This window comes from Argiope bruennichi, chromosome 10, assembly GCF_947563725.1.
Source record: "Argiope bruennichi chromosome 10, qqArgBrue1.1, whole genome shotgun sequence".
Lineage (NCBI taxonomy): Eukaryota > Metazoa > Arthropoda > Arachnida > Araneae > Araneidae > Argiope > Argiope bruennichi.
The window spans coordinates 63,838,118-63,853,939 of NC_079160.1; the positions used below are offsets into that span (position 1 = coordinate 63,838,118).

A 15,822-nucleotide genomic window follows, 5' to 3' on the forward strand; every position below is an offset into this window, starting at 1 on the left:
AACCTTCTTTTCTGTTATCGCAATTATGCCTTTTATAATGTGTCTAATAAAAGCTTATTCATGTATTTGATTCCAGAATATGGCTACCAAACTAAGAATAATAATTATTTTTTCTCAGTAGAAAACAATATTTTTGTTCATTATGTTCAGTCATATCAACATCACAATTTGCACATGACGGTGGAAAAGCAGCATGGTAATGTCAAATACAAAATAAAATAACATGCTTCAAAAATGATTTTCACTAACTACATTACTGGGTGAAAATATATATTTTACTCTTTCACTGCTATTTACGAGATATATCGCAGGAAACTGCTGTAAAATTAAGCGTCTATAAATGTCACTGGCACTAGAGGGGTTAATATTTTATTGAATTTTTCTTTTATCTTAATTGATTCATTTTCAGAAGAGTTCGTAAGTATTTCTAAATTAGACAAGCTCTCTTAGATAGTTAAAGCAAGAAGTGAAATAAATCAATCTTTTTCTAAAAGTTTCCCCAAGAATAAGGTGTTTTCACTGCTATGACCTTCTCCCCTCCTCTAATTTGATTTGTTTTGTCTCAGATAATGATGATATGTCATGACACTAAATCATGTAACATTTATATATTTGAAATTATATATATGCTTCATAAGTTATAATGACATGGCACGAACAATTTCTGCATTTTTTCTATTAACTTTTTATTAATTATTGGACTAATTTGCTTACTGATTTTTTAAATTCTTTATTATGATTTCTTTAAAATTTAATGCAAATTTACTTACTTCTGACTATATGCTGAGATATCAAAGCAGTTAGACTAAAAATTATAAAATTTTCAGCGCTAATGCTTTTTATCCAAATTGTTTTGAAATGACATGTTTTCAAGAAAGAAAAATTAAATATTATTTTTAAATTTATTACTTTAACTAAGTAAATTTTTTTAATCAACATAATGAATTTAATGATCTAAGAGTACATTCATCTCAATACATTCAATGAATACATTCAATCTCAATACATTCAATGAATCTAAGAGTTCATTGAATATTTAGTTGTATTTATCACACAATAAATCATTGTTATAAAACAATGACTCTCTTTGTTATAGAACTTAAAAAAATATATAATGTGCATATATATAATACATAAACTTATTAAACATTCTCTAACATAATAATGATATTTGGATTAATATTATGAACAAAATATTATTATTGTTTTCGTTACTTATTTATTGTTGAATGTTGTATATTGTAAGTACAGATATATTATTAGATTAACTGATAATACGTTTCAAAACCGGAACTAATAAAGTTCAGTGTACATATGAAAAGAATAAATCTTGTCATTGAGAGGAAGAGAGTAAGAAGTGATAATTTATAACCAGTTTTTATTATATGTTCTTTAATATGTTCATTTAATTCTTTATGTATATGTTCATTTAATTCTTTATGTACAAATATAGCTCATTAGCCACCTTTGGCGATCAATTTGTTTGCCCTAATTTTTAACTTTTTAGGCTCTTAAATTATTAACATGGGATGCATTTCTTTTAAAAAATATTCCATCTAGTTGTTTAATACCATTAAAGCACATGAATTCAATAAAAACAGTATACTGAAAAAAAAAGCGAATATATATTTCGAAATAAAACTCCTACTACGTATTGAATGATTTGTAAAAGCAATTCGTTGTTGTTTCTTATGGCAGTTGCCACAAACAAGCCCGCTGTTATGGAAACAGCTTTTTAAACCGGAGGGGGAGTGTCTCTTGTTTTTATAGCAGCGCCAACTAGAACCAACAGTACGACTTTGCTACGCACGCATCACTCATTCGCTTGCACAAGCTCTTTTTCAGGAGGGCACATTCACACATCGTACAACGTAAGAACAACCATGCCAAACCGGAACTCGAACCCGGGACGTCCAGATCACGGAGAAAACGCGCTACCCCTATGCCAGGACGCCGGCTGTGCTTGAATGATTATATTGCCATTTGACAATAAGTAATAAGTTCGATTTTTGAGCCCCGTACGCCAACGTTTTATATAGAGAGATTTTCAAAATTTTATCACCAGCATTGAGAAGTTAAGATGATTTCGATTGTAAATATATCTTTCCTTTGTATGACATTTATTGATTTCATAAAAGCAAATTTAAGTATTATGTACACATTTTCATGCCTGTTATGTTTTTAATTACTTCAAATAGTAAAAATTCTTATTCTGAAATTTGTGAATGCAGAATCGAGGGGGCAGTTATGTATCGAGCATTGCGCCCCTGGCTGTATCCTGATATAATTTTCAATTTGACAACAGTTGGCAAGAAGTTCAAGTCTAATGTTCGTCTTTTCCGTGGCTTGAGCAAAAAGGTAAATCATTTTAAAATAAATATTTTATTCTCTTTAAAGAAAGATGCAAGAGTTAGAAAATTTTTATTTATTTTCATTTACTAAGTTATTTAGTTTGGGAGAATACATATTTCTAATGTACAACTCTTTTGTATATTTGTTTGAAAAGAAGAAAGTTGTAAGTTACAACTTTACAAGTTGGTTGTAAAGAAGAAATGAACTTTATGGATTATCATTAATCTTCAGTGAAAACAAATCCGTCTACAATATAAAGAATCATTTTTTAGACAATAATAATTCCAAACAATAAGATAATAATGCCAAAACTGTTAAAAGTTGTCTTCGTGCCATGACTCGAAGTTTTATTGCCGTCAGTGGGCATTTCAAAATCGATTTCTAAGCTAACTAAGCTAAAGCTTAGAAGGAAAGTTTGGATCTTAAAGAACGAAAGACAGTCATCTTCTTCACTAACAAACTTTATTTGTTTTCACTTAAATATCCTTCAGTGTTTTGTAGAACCCATGCCTAACCGAATAGGGTTTTAATGCAGAACCAGAAGATCTGCATTAAATTGATTGGCACTATATTGATATATAACTTTGGTATAGGACAAATATATAACAGATTACTCTTATGATATTAATTAATACTTTAAAATGTTTGTCATGCTATTGAATTCTATTATCTCTTTCCATTATATTCTTCATTTAATAGAATTGCCATTTTAAGTGTTAATTTCCATTTTAAGTGCACTGTTAATGTATTAATTTATATTCAATCTGCCCTAAAATCAGTTATCATATATTTATTATTTCAAAGATCAAAATTTTGAAATAAAAATAATATTTATTATGTCACTAAAATTTTGCCTTGAAAGCAATGAATCCACAGAAACAATGATTCCAGAACTTATGATGATATTCCATATTTTTGTTGCTAATATCATTGTTTGACTATCCATGTTCAGGTGAAAATGATATTGTAAAAGCACTGTGAGAAGATGGATTAAATTTTGTATTGGTTTTATGATTCTAAATTGACGAATGTAAATTGAATAATAAATTGAGTCCTCATAAATTGAAAAATACAGTAATTGAGGAAATTTTAAAAGAAATTTAAATAAAAAATTAACATAGAGAAATCAAACTTTTCATTAAAAAGTATATTACAATTATCAAAAGTTTATTACGAATGTAATATAAAATCAATTATGAAAGAATGAATTTTGCCAGGTTTAACATATTTTAGTATTATTTTTGATGAAAAGTCAAGAAAGAGATTTGGACGGGTCAAGAAATTTAAATCATTCCTCGAATTCATGAAATTAAAGCTTATCGCACTGTTGCTTCAGATGTACTGAATATTTTTTTGGTTGTTTTCTAATAGATATTTAATTACTGAAAAATAAATTTTCCTTTTTAATCTATTTGTCAAGAAATTCAATCTGGAAATAGATGAAAAAAAAGCATTATTTAGATGAAAAAAAAAGCAAGCAAAAAAGCATTCAAACTGTTAAAAGGGGGGGGGGTCTTCTTAGCGAAAACAAACTCTTCTATGATAATAAATACTAACTCTTATGTCGAACTTATGTTCCTAGAAAGATTAAACTTTGACCAGGAAAATAAAGTAATTTTTTAACGAAAGATCCTGAATCTATCTGAACATTAACAATACTCATGGAAGGATTAAGGGAAATGAGTTAGCGGATTCTCTGTCTAAAGAAATACCGGAGAAATCTAACGCTAACAATGTAGTACTGACTTTTAGATCATGGACCGAATTCAAGTGAAAAAGACTGATGATAAATAAACTGCAAAAAGGATGTCGTGCATCACACAAAGCAAGATTTGTCTGTGGATGATTCTTGAAAGTATTTATAAACTGGTGTTTTTGTAATTTCTTCTTGAATATAGCACTTCATAGTGAGATTTCCCTCTCCGCCAAAACCTGTTCTATGAGATATTAACAAACTGCCCAAATGTTCTTGATCAAGTCATTGCTTCTCACATCATTTATAGTTGCTTGATTTTCAAGTAAGTTATGAGGAAGGTCTATCCACAAAGCGTGGCCATTTGATTGGATCTGATTCAAGATATCTTAGATATAAAAAAACATCATGAAAGCGACACTGGCGGCTTCATTAAAAGCTAACTTTGATTCTGCATATGGCAATCAATATCTAAGTTTTTATGTTTTATGTATGTAATTCTAGATTAGAATCAAATTTGAGACCCAATCCACCATTAAGAAAAGCTGAGAAATAGACACTCAATACTCGCCGTTATACGATGAAATTGAGCATTTGCCATAGAAGTATCCAAGAAGATATGTCGATAAGAAAGAGCAATAAAAAATTATTATTTTGTCAGATGAGACAAAACCAATGGTATACAACTTATTGCTAGATAACAGTAATAGTCAAAGACAACAGCCACCTTAGCGAATCGGAAGGTAAATTGTACTTTTAAAGTTTGTGTCCCGCCCTTAACAGAAGTCACATACGCAGCAGCATGTAGTCAGTCGAAATGGCGGCATCTGCAGTGGTGAATGTTTTTTTTTGTGTTCCTCAATTGAGCAAAATGGAATCGGCAACTGTTCTACAATGACATTTTCGATTATAATTCGGAAAAGAAGTTCCAATTAGAAAATGTGTCCAACAATGGCATGAAAACTTTATAACTACGGGCTGTTTGTGCAAAGATATAACTCCAAGATGACTGACTTATCGCAAGAAGTCGTCCTTCAACGAAACCCTGAAAAATCAAAGCAGAGTGTGCATCGTAAAATGATGATTTCTTAGCTCACCGTCTGGAGAATTTTGAGAAAAAAGCTGAAAAAGGTTCCAAACGAAGTTAAAGTGTTAAAAAATCTAAATAACTTTAACAAAAAAAAAAAAAAAAAAAAAAGAGCTTTGAAATGTGAACCGATATGCAACTTTGTTTTGAAAATGACGATCACTTTGTTTTCATTGATGAAGCAACATTTCATGTCAGTGGGAAGGTACATATGCACAGTTCCCTTTTGGGGAAGAAAAAATCCTAAATTGACTGTGAACCACATGCGTGATACCCATAAGATACATTTTTTCTGTGCAATGTCCAGAAAGAAAGTGCACGCCCCTTCGAAGGGATCACACATAGAGCACTTGCAACTGTCTCTAATAAAACTTAAAATTACCCCATACATTTCTTTTACAAGTGAAATATGATATCTTACATTGTTCCTGATTTATATTACACTGAAACTGTATATGTCTTTATAAATCAATTTGTATATATCTCAGTAATTGTCAATTGGTGGAAGTGTATTCAAAGATATAGATGAAAAGAAATTATTAAATAAAAGATAAAATAAATTCCACATTTTTATTATAAAATAAAAATTTATTCTAAAATTGATAATTTTATCTGAATATATATTGTGAAGTGATCTTTTAAAAATTATCTTTAAGAAAATTTCAGATTATATTTTGTTTTCTAGTGTTTAAATAATAATGAATAGCGGACTTTCACGCTTTTCAGTTTAATTAAATAACTACAGAAGCTTTTCAAGAATAAACAAGATCGATCCAATCATACTTTGTCTTTCAGTATATATATTTTCCTTCTCTGGTCTCTGGATTAACCTCTCTTTATCTTGCAATCAAATTTTTTCAAAATCTTTCTGAAAACATTGATTTGTCCATCTAGTAGCTGAATCTCAAATGAATTATTGATGCTAATTTCTTTCAATTCAAAATTTTTGTCTGAAAAAATAAAATTTAAATAAGAAGAGGAAAAAAGGTGAGACATTAATACTGATGCATAATAATGAGTTTCCATTTCTAAATATTTGGAACAACTGATTTAATGTATCAATTCATCTTTCGATTATTTTTCCCACTTAAGGCACAATTTAAATAATCAGAGTTCCATCCAGTAGTTGAATCTCTCATTAATTATCTATGATAATTACTTTCAATTCCAAATTTCTCTGGAAGAAGGTTAATTTTAGATCAAGGTTTAGAAAGAGGTGCGCTATTAAAATTGATGTATTGTAATGAGATCGAATTCTAAAAATATTTAAATAGCTAATTTAACGCATCATTTCGTAATTCGATTATTTTGGCTTCCATACATACAATTTTTATAATCAGAGCACCATCCAATGATTGAATCATGATTAATTATTCGAAGCTAATTTCTGGCAATTCAAAATGTAAGGAAAAATTTAATATTAGCAGGAAGTTTTTTAAAAATATCACTATGAAAATAGGCATATAATAATGAGACGTATAATAATGTTCCATTCTAAAAAATGGAATAGCTGATTTAACGCATCGCATCTTCTTTCACTTATTATTGTGTCATTAGGTGTTATTATAATAATATTATCTTGCACTTTTTAAGTATAACTTTACTAAAATGTTGCGAATATCTTATAGATTTTGAAGCAGAAAATCGAATCAATAAATAATAAAAAATGCAACCCAACATCTGAAATTATATCACGTAAATATTCTGTGGAAAAGAAAATGCAGAAACCGTTCTTAGAATTACTTTTGGAACATCATTTGAAGGATCCATCATTTACTGAAGAAAATATTATAGAACAAGTTGACACATTTATGTTGGCGGTAAGGTAAAATTTTCCATTTCAGTGCTCTTTTATTTCACTTCAACATTTTCATGTTTCCAAAATAGGTCTTGTCTACAATTTTACATCCACTTCCTGATAAGCAAAATAATTGTAATTTTGTATATTTGTGCATTCGAGATAACTATATTGTTTCAGTAACATAATAACACATGTATATGTATATATTTGATTGATTTTCGTAGTTAAAATTTATTTTGGGTGCTATAAATCTTTATTGGCAAGTTATCAATCTTGTGTGAAGGTGATGAATATATAAGATTTGCAGTAAATAAAAGCTCATAAAGCTATCATTAGAACTCTGAAATGTATTAGGACCACAATTGTGTTAAAACAATATTAAAAAATAAACTAGAATAATACTTCTAAAGCTTGATTATTAGTATTTCGATTAATTTAATAAAATTGCGATTCCATACAAGTGGTTATTATCTGGTTGTGAAAACATGGAAACTGCATTTGGAGATAAACTTTTATAAACGATTTTTGAACCATTTCATCCGAATTTTGTATATTATTACAGATTTATTGAATAAATTGTCCGCCTTATGAAAACAGAAAAACAATAAATCAAATGATAAGTATGCTTTTCGTATTTTTAAGACAGAAATGAAAAAAGTAATTATATTGTAATAAAAAATATACAAGCTGGCCTTAGTTTGTAATGCGACAAAATTTTGCTCAATGAATTAATTACATTACTGTCTATTTTCTCGAGCATCCGATTAGCGACGAAGCTCAAGAATGTAATGGCTAAGATTATCCATAGTTTAGTTTGTAGATTAATTTGCAGCGAAATAATTGTATATTTCCCAAGGAGCTTATTTTTAAATTCTTGAACATGAATATTTCTGGAAATTTGGAGAATAAAAATTCACTGATACAACTGAAAAATATATTTGTATTTCGATTCTTTTTCGAAGTGAAAAGCAAATTATTTCTCTGCTATGGACATATTTAAGTATGTTTAGGTTCTTAATTCTGCGAGCAATTTCACAAAACGAATCAAGATTTGTATTATATCAACTGTATACCATCTGTATCATAATATTATATCATCTGTAACGTAATATTATATTATCTGTAAAAATATAGTGTTTTTATATTGAAAGATATTAATTATTAGTTAGTAGGTTAGACGTGTGACCATATAATAATTTTAGAGAGAAAGAGTTTAAAATTTCAAAATACATATGATAAGTTATATTAATAATAAAGGTGAATATGTGTCTGCCTGTATGAGTGTGTGTTAGCTTTCTCCAGACCAGACCATATTATTTAGAGTTACGAAACTTAATACATATATAACTTAAAGGGTGGAAATATGCGTGCTTTCTTTTAATTTTTAACTGGAATTTTAATTAAGTTCAGCTGAATTTTGGCTTTTATTTCTGTGATAACTTCGGAAAATACTACTGCACCACAATAGATTTTATATTGTTGCAAAATTCAATCAATTAATTTTTTATTAATATCAAATTAATAATCGATCATATTTTTTTTTGCAATCTCTTAAATGGTTTTATTCTTTTTTTTTCTACAATTTTTTTCAACAGTAGTTTAATTTGCTGACCTGAAATGCAATTCACTTTCCTTGTTTCATCAGGTATTTAATCTTGGGATTTCCTCCCTATGTTGAACGTAAACGAAGAAATATATCCGTGTAATTTACAAGACGAATAAAAAGCAATTTTACAATATCTCGAATGTTAGAATAGAGATGAGTCACAAATTTATGTTTCTAAAAGCATTATGAAAATGGTTTGAATTGGGACTGATTATGTAACAATTAACCGAAAATATTAAGTCTATTAAAGCAACATGGGTTTAGCTAAATGGAAATGAAATTATATCTGAGCGATTTAAATGAAATTAATTGTATTCAATATTCTCTGAGAAATAGCTGGCCAGCAAAGGTGGTAAATTAACTATAAATAAAATACTTAAGAATGATCTATTTAAAAATTATCTTTTATCAAAAAGTATAGTCTTTAATATCAGTTTTTATTGAATGGAATTATTTTATATCACGACAAGTTTTCTAAAAATCTATTTTTTTTATTAATCTAATCGTATATTTCATGCATTCAGGGACAAGATACTACAGCTGCTGCAATGAGTTGGACTTTATATTGTTTAGGAATATATCCAGAAGTCCAAAAACAAGTACATGAAGAGTTGGATGCGATTTTCGGAGACGAAAAAAACATGGATATTTCACGAGAAATCCTGTCACACATGAGATATCTCGAATGTGTTATCAAGGTAAATAAGGTATTCTTCATTCTCTGATAGTTCTTAGACAAGTAGTCACGTAAGAGGAAATTTATTTTGTTCTTTTGCAATCTGGAACCGTGCTTCAAGTAACAAAATTTTATTTTGTTATCATCAGATTTATCAAATATTTCAGCAGAGAAATTGATTTTTACATCATTTTAAAAATCGAAATATTGTCTTTTCAATGATACTAATTTTTTTTGTAGTACATACATTTTATTTTCATTCAAGATCTTAAAAATATTTTAAAGGCACTTTATGGTAATATAATTCATTGTTAAATTCTATCACAAATCGTTTCTATTGTTGCATGTATTATTTCATGACACTATTCTTTTACATAGTTGATGATCCAGATATGAAGAAGTTGATTCAAAATCAGATATGCTTTTCATACAATTTCTGAAATGTAATTAAAAATACGGCTTAATTTCTTAATCAAGTAACAGAGAAAAATTTTTTGAAGTGCGCCCTTTTTTAAACACTGCTGCTTTTTTCAGTGATATTGTTGAAGTCTATTGACGATGTGCAGTCCAGAAGGAAATGTTATATCAATTTATTTGATTCGCTTTGAGATTAAATTATCGAACTTATTTTTTCTCAAAAGATAAACTTAATTCATCTCATCACATCGCGCTTGCCGGCCGAGAGAGAGCTCTCCTCTGTTCGCTCTGATTTGTATCTTTACGTCACCGTATCGCCTTGGTGTGATTGGTGGTGAATGGGGAAATGTTTAATTGGAATTTTTAGCTATTTGTAATCCCCACGAATCAACTGGTCACCAATTTTCGTTCGGTTATAATAATGAAAACTTAAACAAATATCATTTTAAAAGTTTCTTGATTATATTTTACTTAGATGCTGTAGCAAAATTTTTTGATCTTTTCTGCTTCTTTGGAAAGTTACGGACTCTTACAATTGTTTTGCTTTTTCTAGACTTCCGTGGTTAAGAAGTCACAAGCGAAATAAAAATGTAACGATTTCTTCTAGGAATAAATTCCTAAATATCAAATTCCTTGATTAATGGCCTGCGAGTATAAACATAAGTTCCAAGTCCTCTTCCCTCGAAAGTTTTAAATTTGTTTGCTATGTTTTTGCTATTGAATAAATAGCGTAAAATCTTATCAAATTGGTTTACGAAAAGTTCATAGATTTTTATTTCATATTAATTTGATTAATTCTTATTATACTATTTTGGATTTAATCCCTCTTTAGAATCTAATTCCGCTTTCAGTATTTCCGAAACATGGTCACATATTAATGACGGCACAGGAGTTGATATAATATATTTAGACGAAATCGCTAAAAAAGAACTATTGATTGAGATGGAAAAATTATTGTTCTAAAAAATAAATAGTTATTATAAAAATAGATAATTTATTTTGACGAAAAAGAGATTAACAATTAATTTAATTATCTGCTAATTTTTATTTATTTTTTATTTATAACTCATTATTATTTTAATTTTGGAAATTTAGGGTGAATTTTTTCTTCCAGATGGTAGCACTAGCATGGAAGCAAAAACCGAGGAAATTAATCTCAATATAAATAATAATATTCTGAAAATATTTCAGTCATTAGAGTATTATCATTCAAAACACTGTGTAAAATTTTAAAATTCCAGCATTTGAGGAGAGGAACGAATAATCAATTACTTTTAGAAGAATAAATCTTGTCAAGTTTAATAAAGCATTACTTAAACAATTAACTGATTCCCGTGTATATTAAATTTATGAACAGGAAGTTACCTTATCCACACACTAATTATGTGATGCAAAAATGAAACATTGCATAAAAGAAGTTCTAAACGTTCTTTAAATGAAATTTTTTGAAAGATTAATTAGAAATTAAAACTGAAGTTTTTCTAGAATGATTACAGATAAAACGATGTTTTAAAGTAGTGGAAATCGTGCCCTTCTTATGGGAGAAAGTTAATCACACAATCCTTAACGCAGAGCCGAAAATATTAATAATCAATACATGTGCGATGCTTAAAATGTGACTCATGCTCATGAACTTCCATTTTGGTAAATGAATAAAGCCAATTTCTTTTACATTTTAGTGTTAGAGATTTTATTTTAAAAAATTAAATAATGTAAATTACATGCATACATTTTTAAAATCATATTGTCTATGATATTTCTATAAGATTTGAAATATTTTTTCCGCACACTTTACCGTCAATGATTTTGAGTTTTTCACTTCACTTATCATCTATATTCACAACTATTTAATTTGGAGTTCAGATGAAGTCTAATGACTTTATTTGTACGATAACCACTATTGATATATAAATCTACTAAATTTCGACATGGTATATATATATCTGTATCTATATATCTATCTACTGTGTATAGAAATTTCTATTAAAAGTGCGTTCGTCTTAATCAACACTGTTTTAAACTAATCTTCTATCTTCCATAATGGGATTTTATCACTTTGTCCGGGCATTGGTAATAAATTTTTTTAAACCTCTCATCTAGTCCAATTTGATCCCATTCCTATCAGTAACAAAGGTTGACGGGTCCAGTTTCCAACCTCACATCTCTGTTCACGACGTTTAGAATTAGTTAAGATAGAACGTCAATAGAGTAAAAAGGAAGAAAATGTGCAATTTTTCTCGCTATATTTCGAAAAAAAGTTGAACATTTCATATATTATATATTTTTAATAGTTGCTTGACACTCTTATTTTTTTAGGAGACAATGAGGCTATATCCTGTGATACCCTTAATTACAAGGGAAAACGATCGGGAATTTAAAGTTTGTAAGTGCTTTGTTACATAATTTTTTAATTACTATTATATAATCAAAATCAGAATTGCCAAAGTTTGCAAGAAACACAAGATGAATGTTTTTTTTTGCTTATATCGAATTTTTGCTTCCTCTGAATAAAATTTATATATATATATATATATATATATATTTTATGTGCGATTATATTAATTTACAAGTTACATAAATTTACAAATATTCTATAATGACTATGGAACTTTTTTTTATTTTATATTTATTATATTTAACTATAGAACATTTAAAGATGAATTAGAGGAATATATATCTTATAATTTTGCTTCTTTAAGTAAAAATTAATAATCAGCTTCCTGTATGTTTCTTGAATGTTATAATCAAATTATCACATAATTTATGCAGAAATATTTAATATGAAAAGAAAAGTTTATTTATCCACTGTCAAAAGTTCGTTTATATTAACAATCGAAACAAACGAGAATGTAGATGGTGCGGGGGGGGGGATGCCTAGTGAGCTTTACACTAATGGCATTCCTGAGTGATCTTTCGGCCTTGCTTGAAGGTAAGCGCATTGATGTATTTAAGAATAAAAATTGTGAGAATCGTTTTCTGTTTGCTGGTATTTTTACTTTTTAAATGAAGGGTCCTCTTTCAAAGTACCAAACATTCTTGGGTGAAATTTTTCAAAATTTCCATTTTTTTTTTAATTGAGGAGATTTTAGTGAGTATTTTGTCTCCATGCATGATTTCAGCAGAAGGGAGGAAGAGCCATGATATCAGTCTTCGCGCCATTCTGCCCAATGTGATATGGAAATTCATTGAAAGTAGAAGAATAGCTGAGAGATAAGACCTAAAATATCTAAGATTATCCTGTCCTCCATATTAGGCCAATCATAAAAATGTTTTATATAGAGCACGGCTGTCTGTTAAAATCCACATGTCTTTCAAATTCAATCCTTTAGCAACGTTACTTTAGTGAAGATCTATGTGAATTGCAGGAGGCTCCAACTTGAATATAGGTCCAACAATGACCAGCATTTATGTTGATTTCATTATGATTACTCTTTTTCCATTAGTTCATATATGTAGCAAGGGAAACTCTTTGCTTTTTTGTATTTTCCTACTATTTATTTCCTATTATTTCATTTTATTATTCTCACTCTTGGATTGATTGATTTTATAAGTGAGGAGTGGGGTATAATAATTGGTATTTTAACTTTAATTCATGGGTCAATGCACAGAAATAAAGTTATATTTCTCTGCGATATGGAAATTCTAAATAAATGGCTGTTATCTATATTAATAATAAAGATGAATGCGTGTGTATATTAGTTCAGTAAATAATAGTTTTTTTTAATTACAGCAACCAAATTTGGCATATGTATTCCTTGAAGTATAAAATGTGCATGTGGTAACAATTTTTAAAACTCTAATTAATTAAAAATAAGCCGAATTTTTGGCATTTTTTCTTGATAACTCCCGGAAATATGATCACGCAAGAATGAATCGTTTAAAAATTAAAAAAAAATATCAATTTAAATGATACCAGTTTAATAAACGTGTAAGTTTTTATTGTATTTCTGGAATCTTTGAAAAATATTTTGTCTAATTTCCAACATGAAATTACATCGTTGCTTTGAAATTCAAAACATTTTTGTTGTTTCATCTGCTATATGATATCGCGATTTTTTTCCATAGTTGAAAGTTAAAGAAGATGGATTTACATTAGTATCTGTATAATTTACGAAACATTTAAAGAAAGTGAAATTACGCTACCGCGAAATTTAGAACCGGATATTTACGTTTTTAACGGCACTCTGATGTTATGGGACATTCTTCAGTAGAAAGGTGCATGTATACAATGCACAGAGTAAGCAAGATTATTAAAATAATCCGAGATTCCATTATTAGACAATTTTTCAAAATCAGGAACATGAAGCTACAAAAAATAATTTATCGAAAATCAAAACTGTGTGCAAATCAGCTAAAATTAATTATTATGAAAAAAAATAATTTTGAAACCAAAAAAAAAAAAATAATCAAAAGGGTATACTTCAAATTTAAAATTATTTAAAATATTTCTCATCCTTTCTACATGCACAACCCGGAATTTTGGCTTTGTATTCATTTATTTCTGAATTTGTTTAATAACATTTCGGTAGGATAGAAACAAATCAAACAAGTTTAGTTCATGTACACTATAGTGAAGCAAACAAGAATTTTTGATTATACATATATTAGAAGAAACTAATGTGTGCTTTTTTTTTGTCTATTATAGTGAATCACACGGTGGAGAAAGGGACTATCTGCGTTATTTTATTCACGGCCTTACATCGAGATCCAGAAGTGTTTCCTGATCCAGAGAAATTCGATCCAGATCGCTTTCTTCCTGAAAACTGTGCAGGAAGACACCCTTATGCTTATACTCCATTTTCTGCAGGACCTAGGAATTGCATAGGTAATATAATTATATAAATTTAAAAAAAGCTTTAGCTGCCTGAATCATAATTGTGTAGTATTTTGCATTGGTATAGACTACTTATGATAGATGAGGAATTAGATAAAAAATTAGCATTACAATGAACATCTTATTTTGACTTTTAAACTTTGGTGTTTTTAAATCTAACATGAATTAATATGAGAAAAAAAATCTGGTGAATTTTTTTTGTATAATATTTTTTTGAAATATAAAGAAAACTATTATTATATCAAAATATCTCCATAAACTTTCAATATGAAAATGAATTTCATGAACTAATATAGGATTCTTAAACACATCAGAATAAATTTTAACTCTTTAACCTTTTGATGAGATATATTTTTAAAATTCGAAATATTTATATATGCCTAATGATAATAATAATAATAAAAAAAAAAACCTTTTTATAATTCCGTTAAATCAATGAATCATTTAAATTTTTTTGATTTGATTCATTTTACGTGGCGCCATCATGTAACAAATTTGAGATATATTTATAAGAATATTAACTGCTCAACAATCGGATTCGTCTATGATTCTATTGGTAGTGAAAGAAAGTGAAATACATTTACTTTTAAGTCGTTTAATTTCTATAATCAATCTCAAGGTTTTGGGCAAATGACATTTTCAAACTCAAATTTGATGCACTTATAAAACTAATAACTAAAGAATACGCTTGGAACATATAATAAAAAAAATTGATCGTTGGAGAAACATTCAGTTTTCATGTTCATACTGGCTCAAAGTAAAAGATTATTTTAAGAAATAAATGATGCCAAGAGAATGCAAATTAGAAACTGCCTGATCTCAGAAAATAATCACTCGATTTAATACCTGATGTAATAATATACGTAGACGTTATTAGAATTTAATATTCTTAACACAATGCTTTGATTTTGAACTTGATGTTATGGTAACAATTGATAAATGAGAAAATCACTGATTTCCAGGTATTACGATGTTAAGGTGTATGTAGACACTTGAAACTTCGAAAATCGTTCAAAATATTGAATATTTTTTTATTGCTTAATGATGTTCTCTGATCCTTTAGCTTTCAAACGATATCAAGATGTTGTCACTATTCGAAATATTTCTCGAGTTACAATTATTTTTCTTGAGGGGCTTTCATTAAAAACTGTAGTTACGGTGTTTTTAAAACTCATTTTATGAAGAATGATATTTTTCCACTATATTGCTTCATTCAAACAATCATAACTCGACAAGAAATTAACCAAATACAATTATTTATGTATCAAAATAATCTGTATTGAAATAGAGGATATTTTGTGCCTAAATCAAAGTTATATTTATAAAAATAAACTTTTAATAGCTATGTAAAAGTAA

General features: G+C 28.2%; 1 protein-coding gene across 1 annotated transcript in view; it reads left to right on the top strand.

The window, feature by feature from the left end:
* The window catches only part of LOC129988525 (cytochrome P450 4C1-like), a 38,505-nt gene that overhangs the window by 13,369 nt on the left and 9,314 nt on the right, over positions 1-15,822 (top strand). The window contains exons 7-11 of the mRNA XM_056096770.1: positions 2,232-2,358; positions 6,761-6,952; positions 9,064-9,237; positions 11,949-12,015; positions 14,278-14,457. Coding sequence (XP_055952745.1) covers positions 2,232-2,358; positions 6,761-6,952; positions 9,064-9,237; positions 11,949-12,015; positions 14,278-14,457 — 740 coding nt within the window. The remainder of the gene's footprint in view (positions 1-2,231; positions 2,359-6,760; positions 6,953-9,063; positions 9,238-11,948; positions 12,016-14,277; positions 14,458-15,822) is intronic.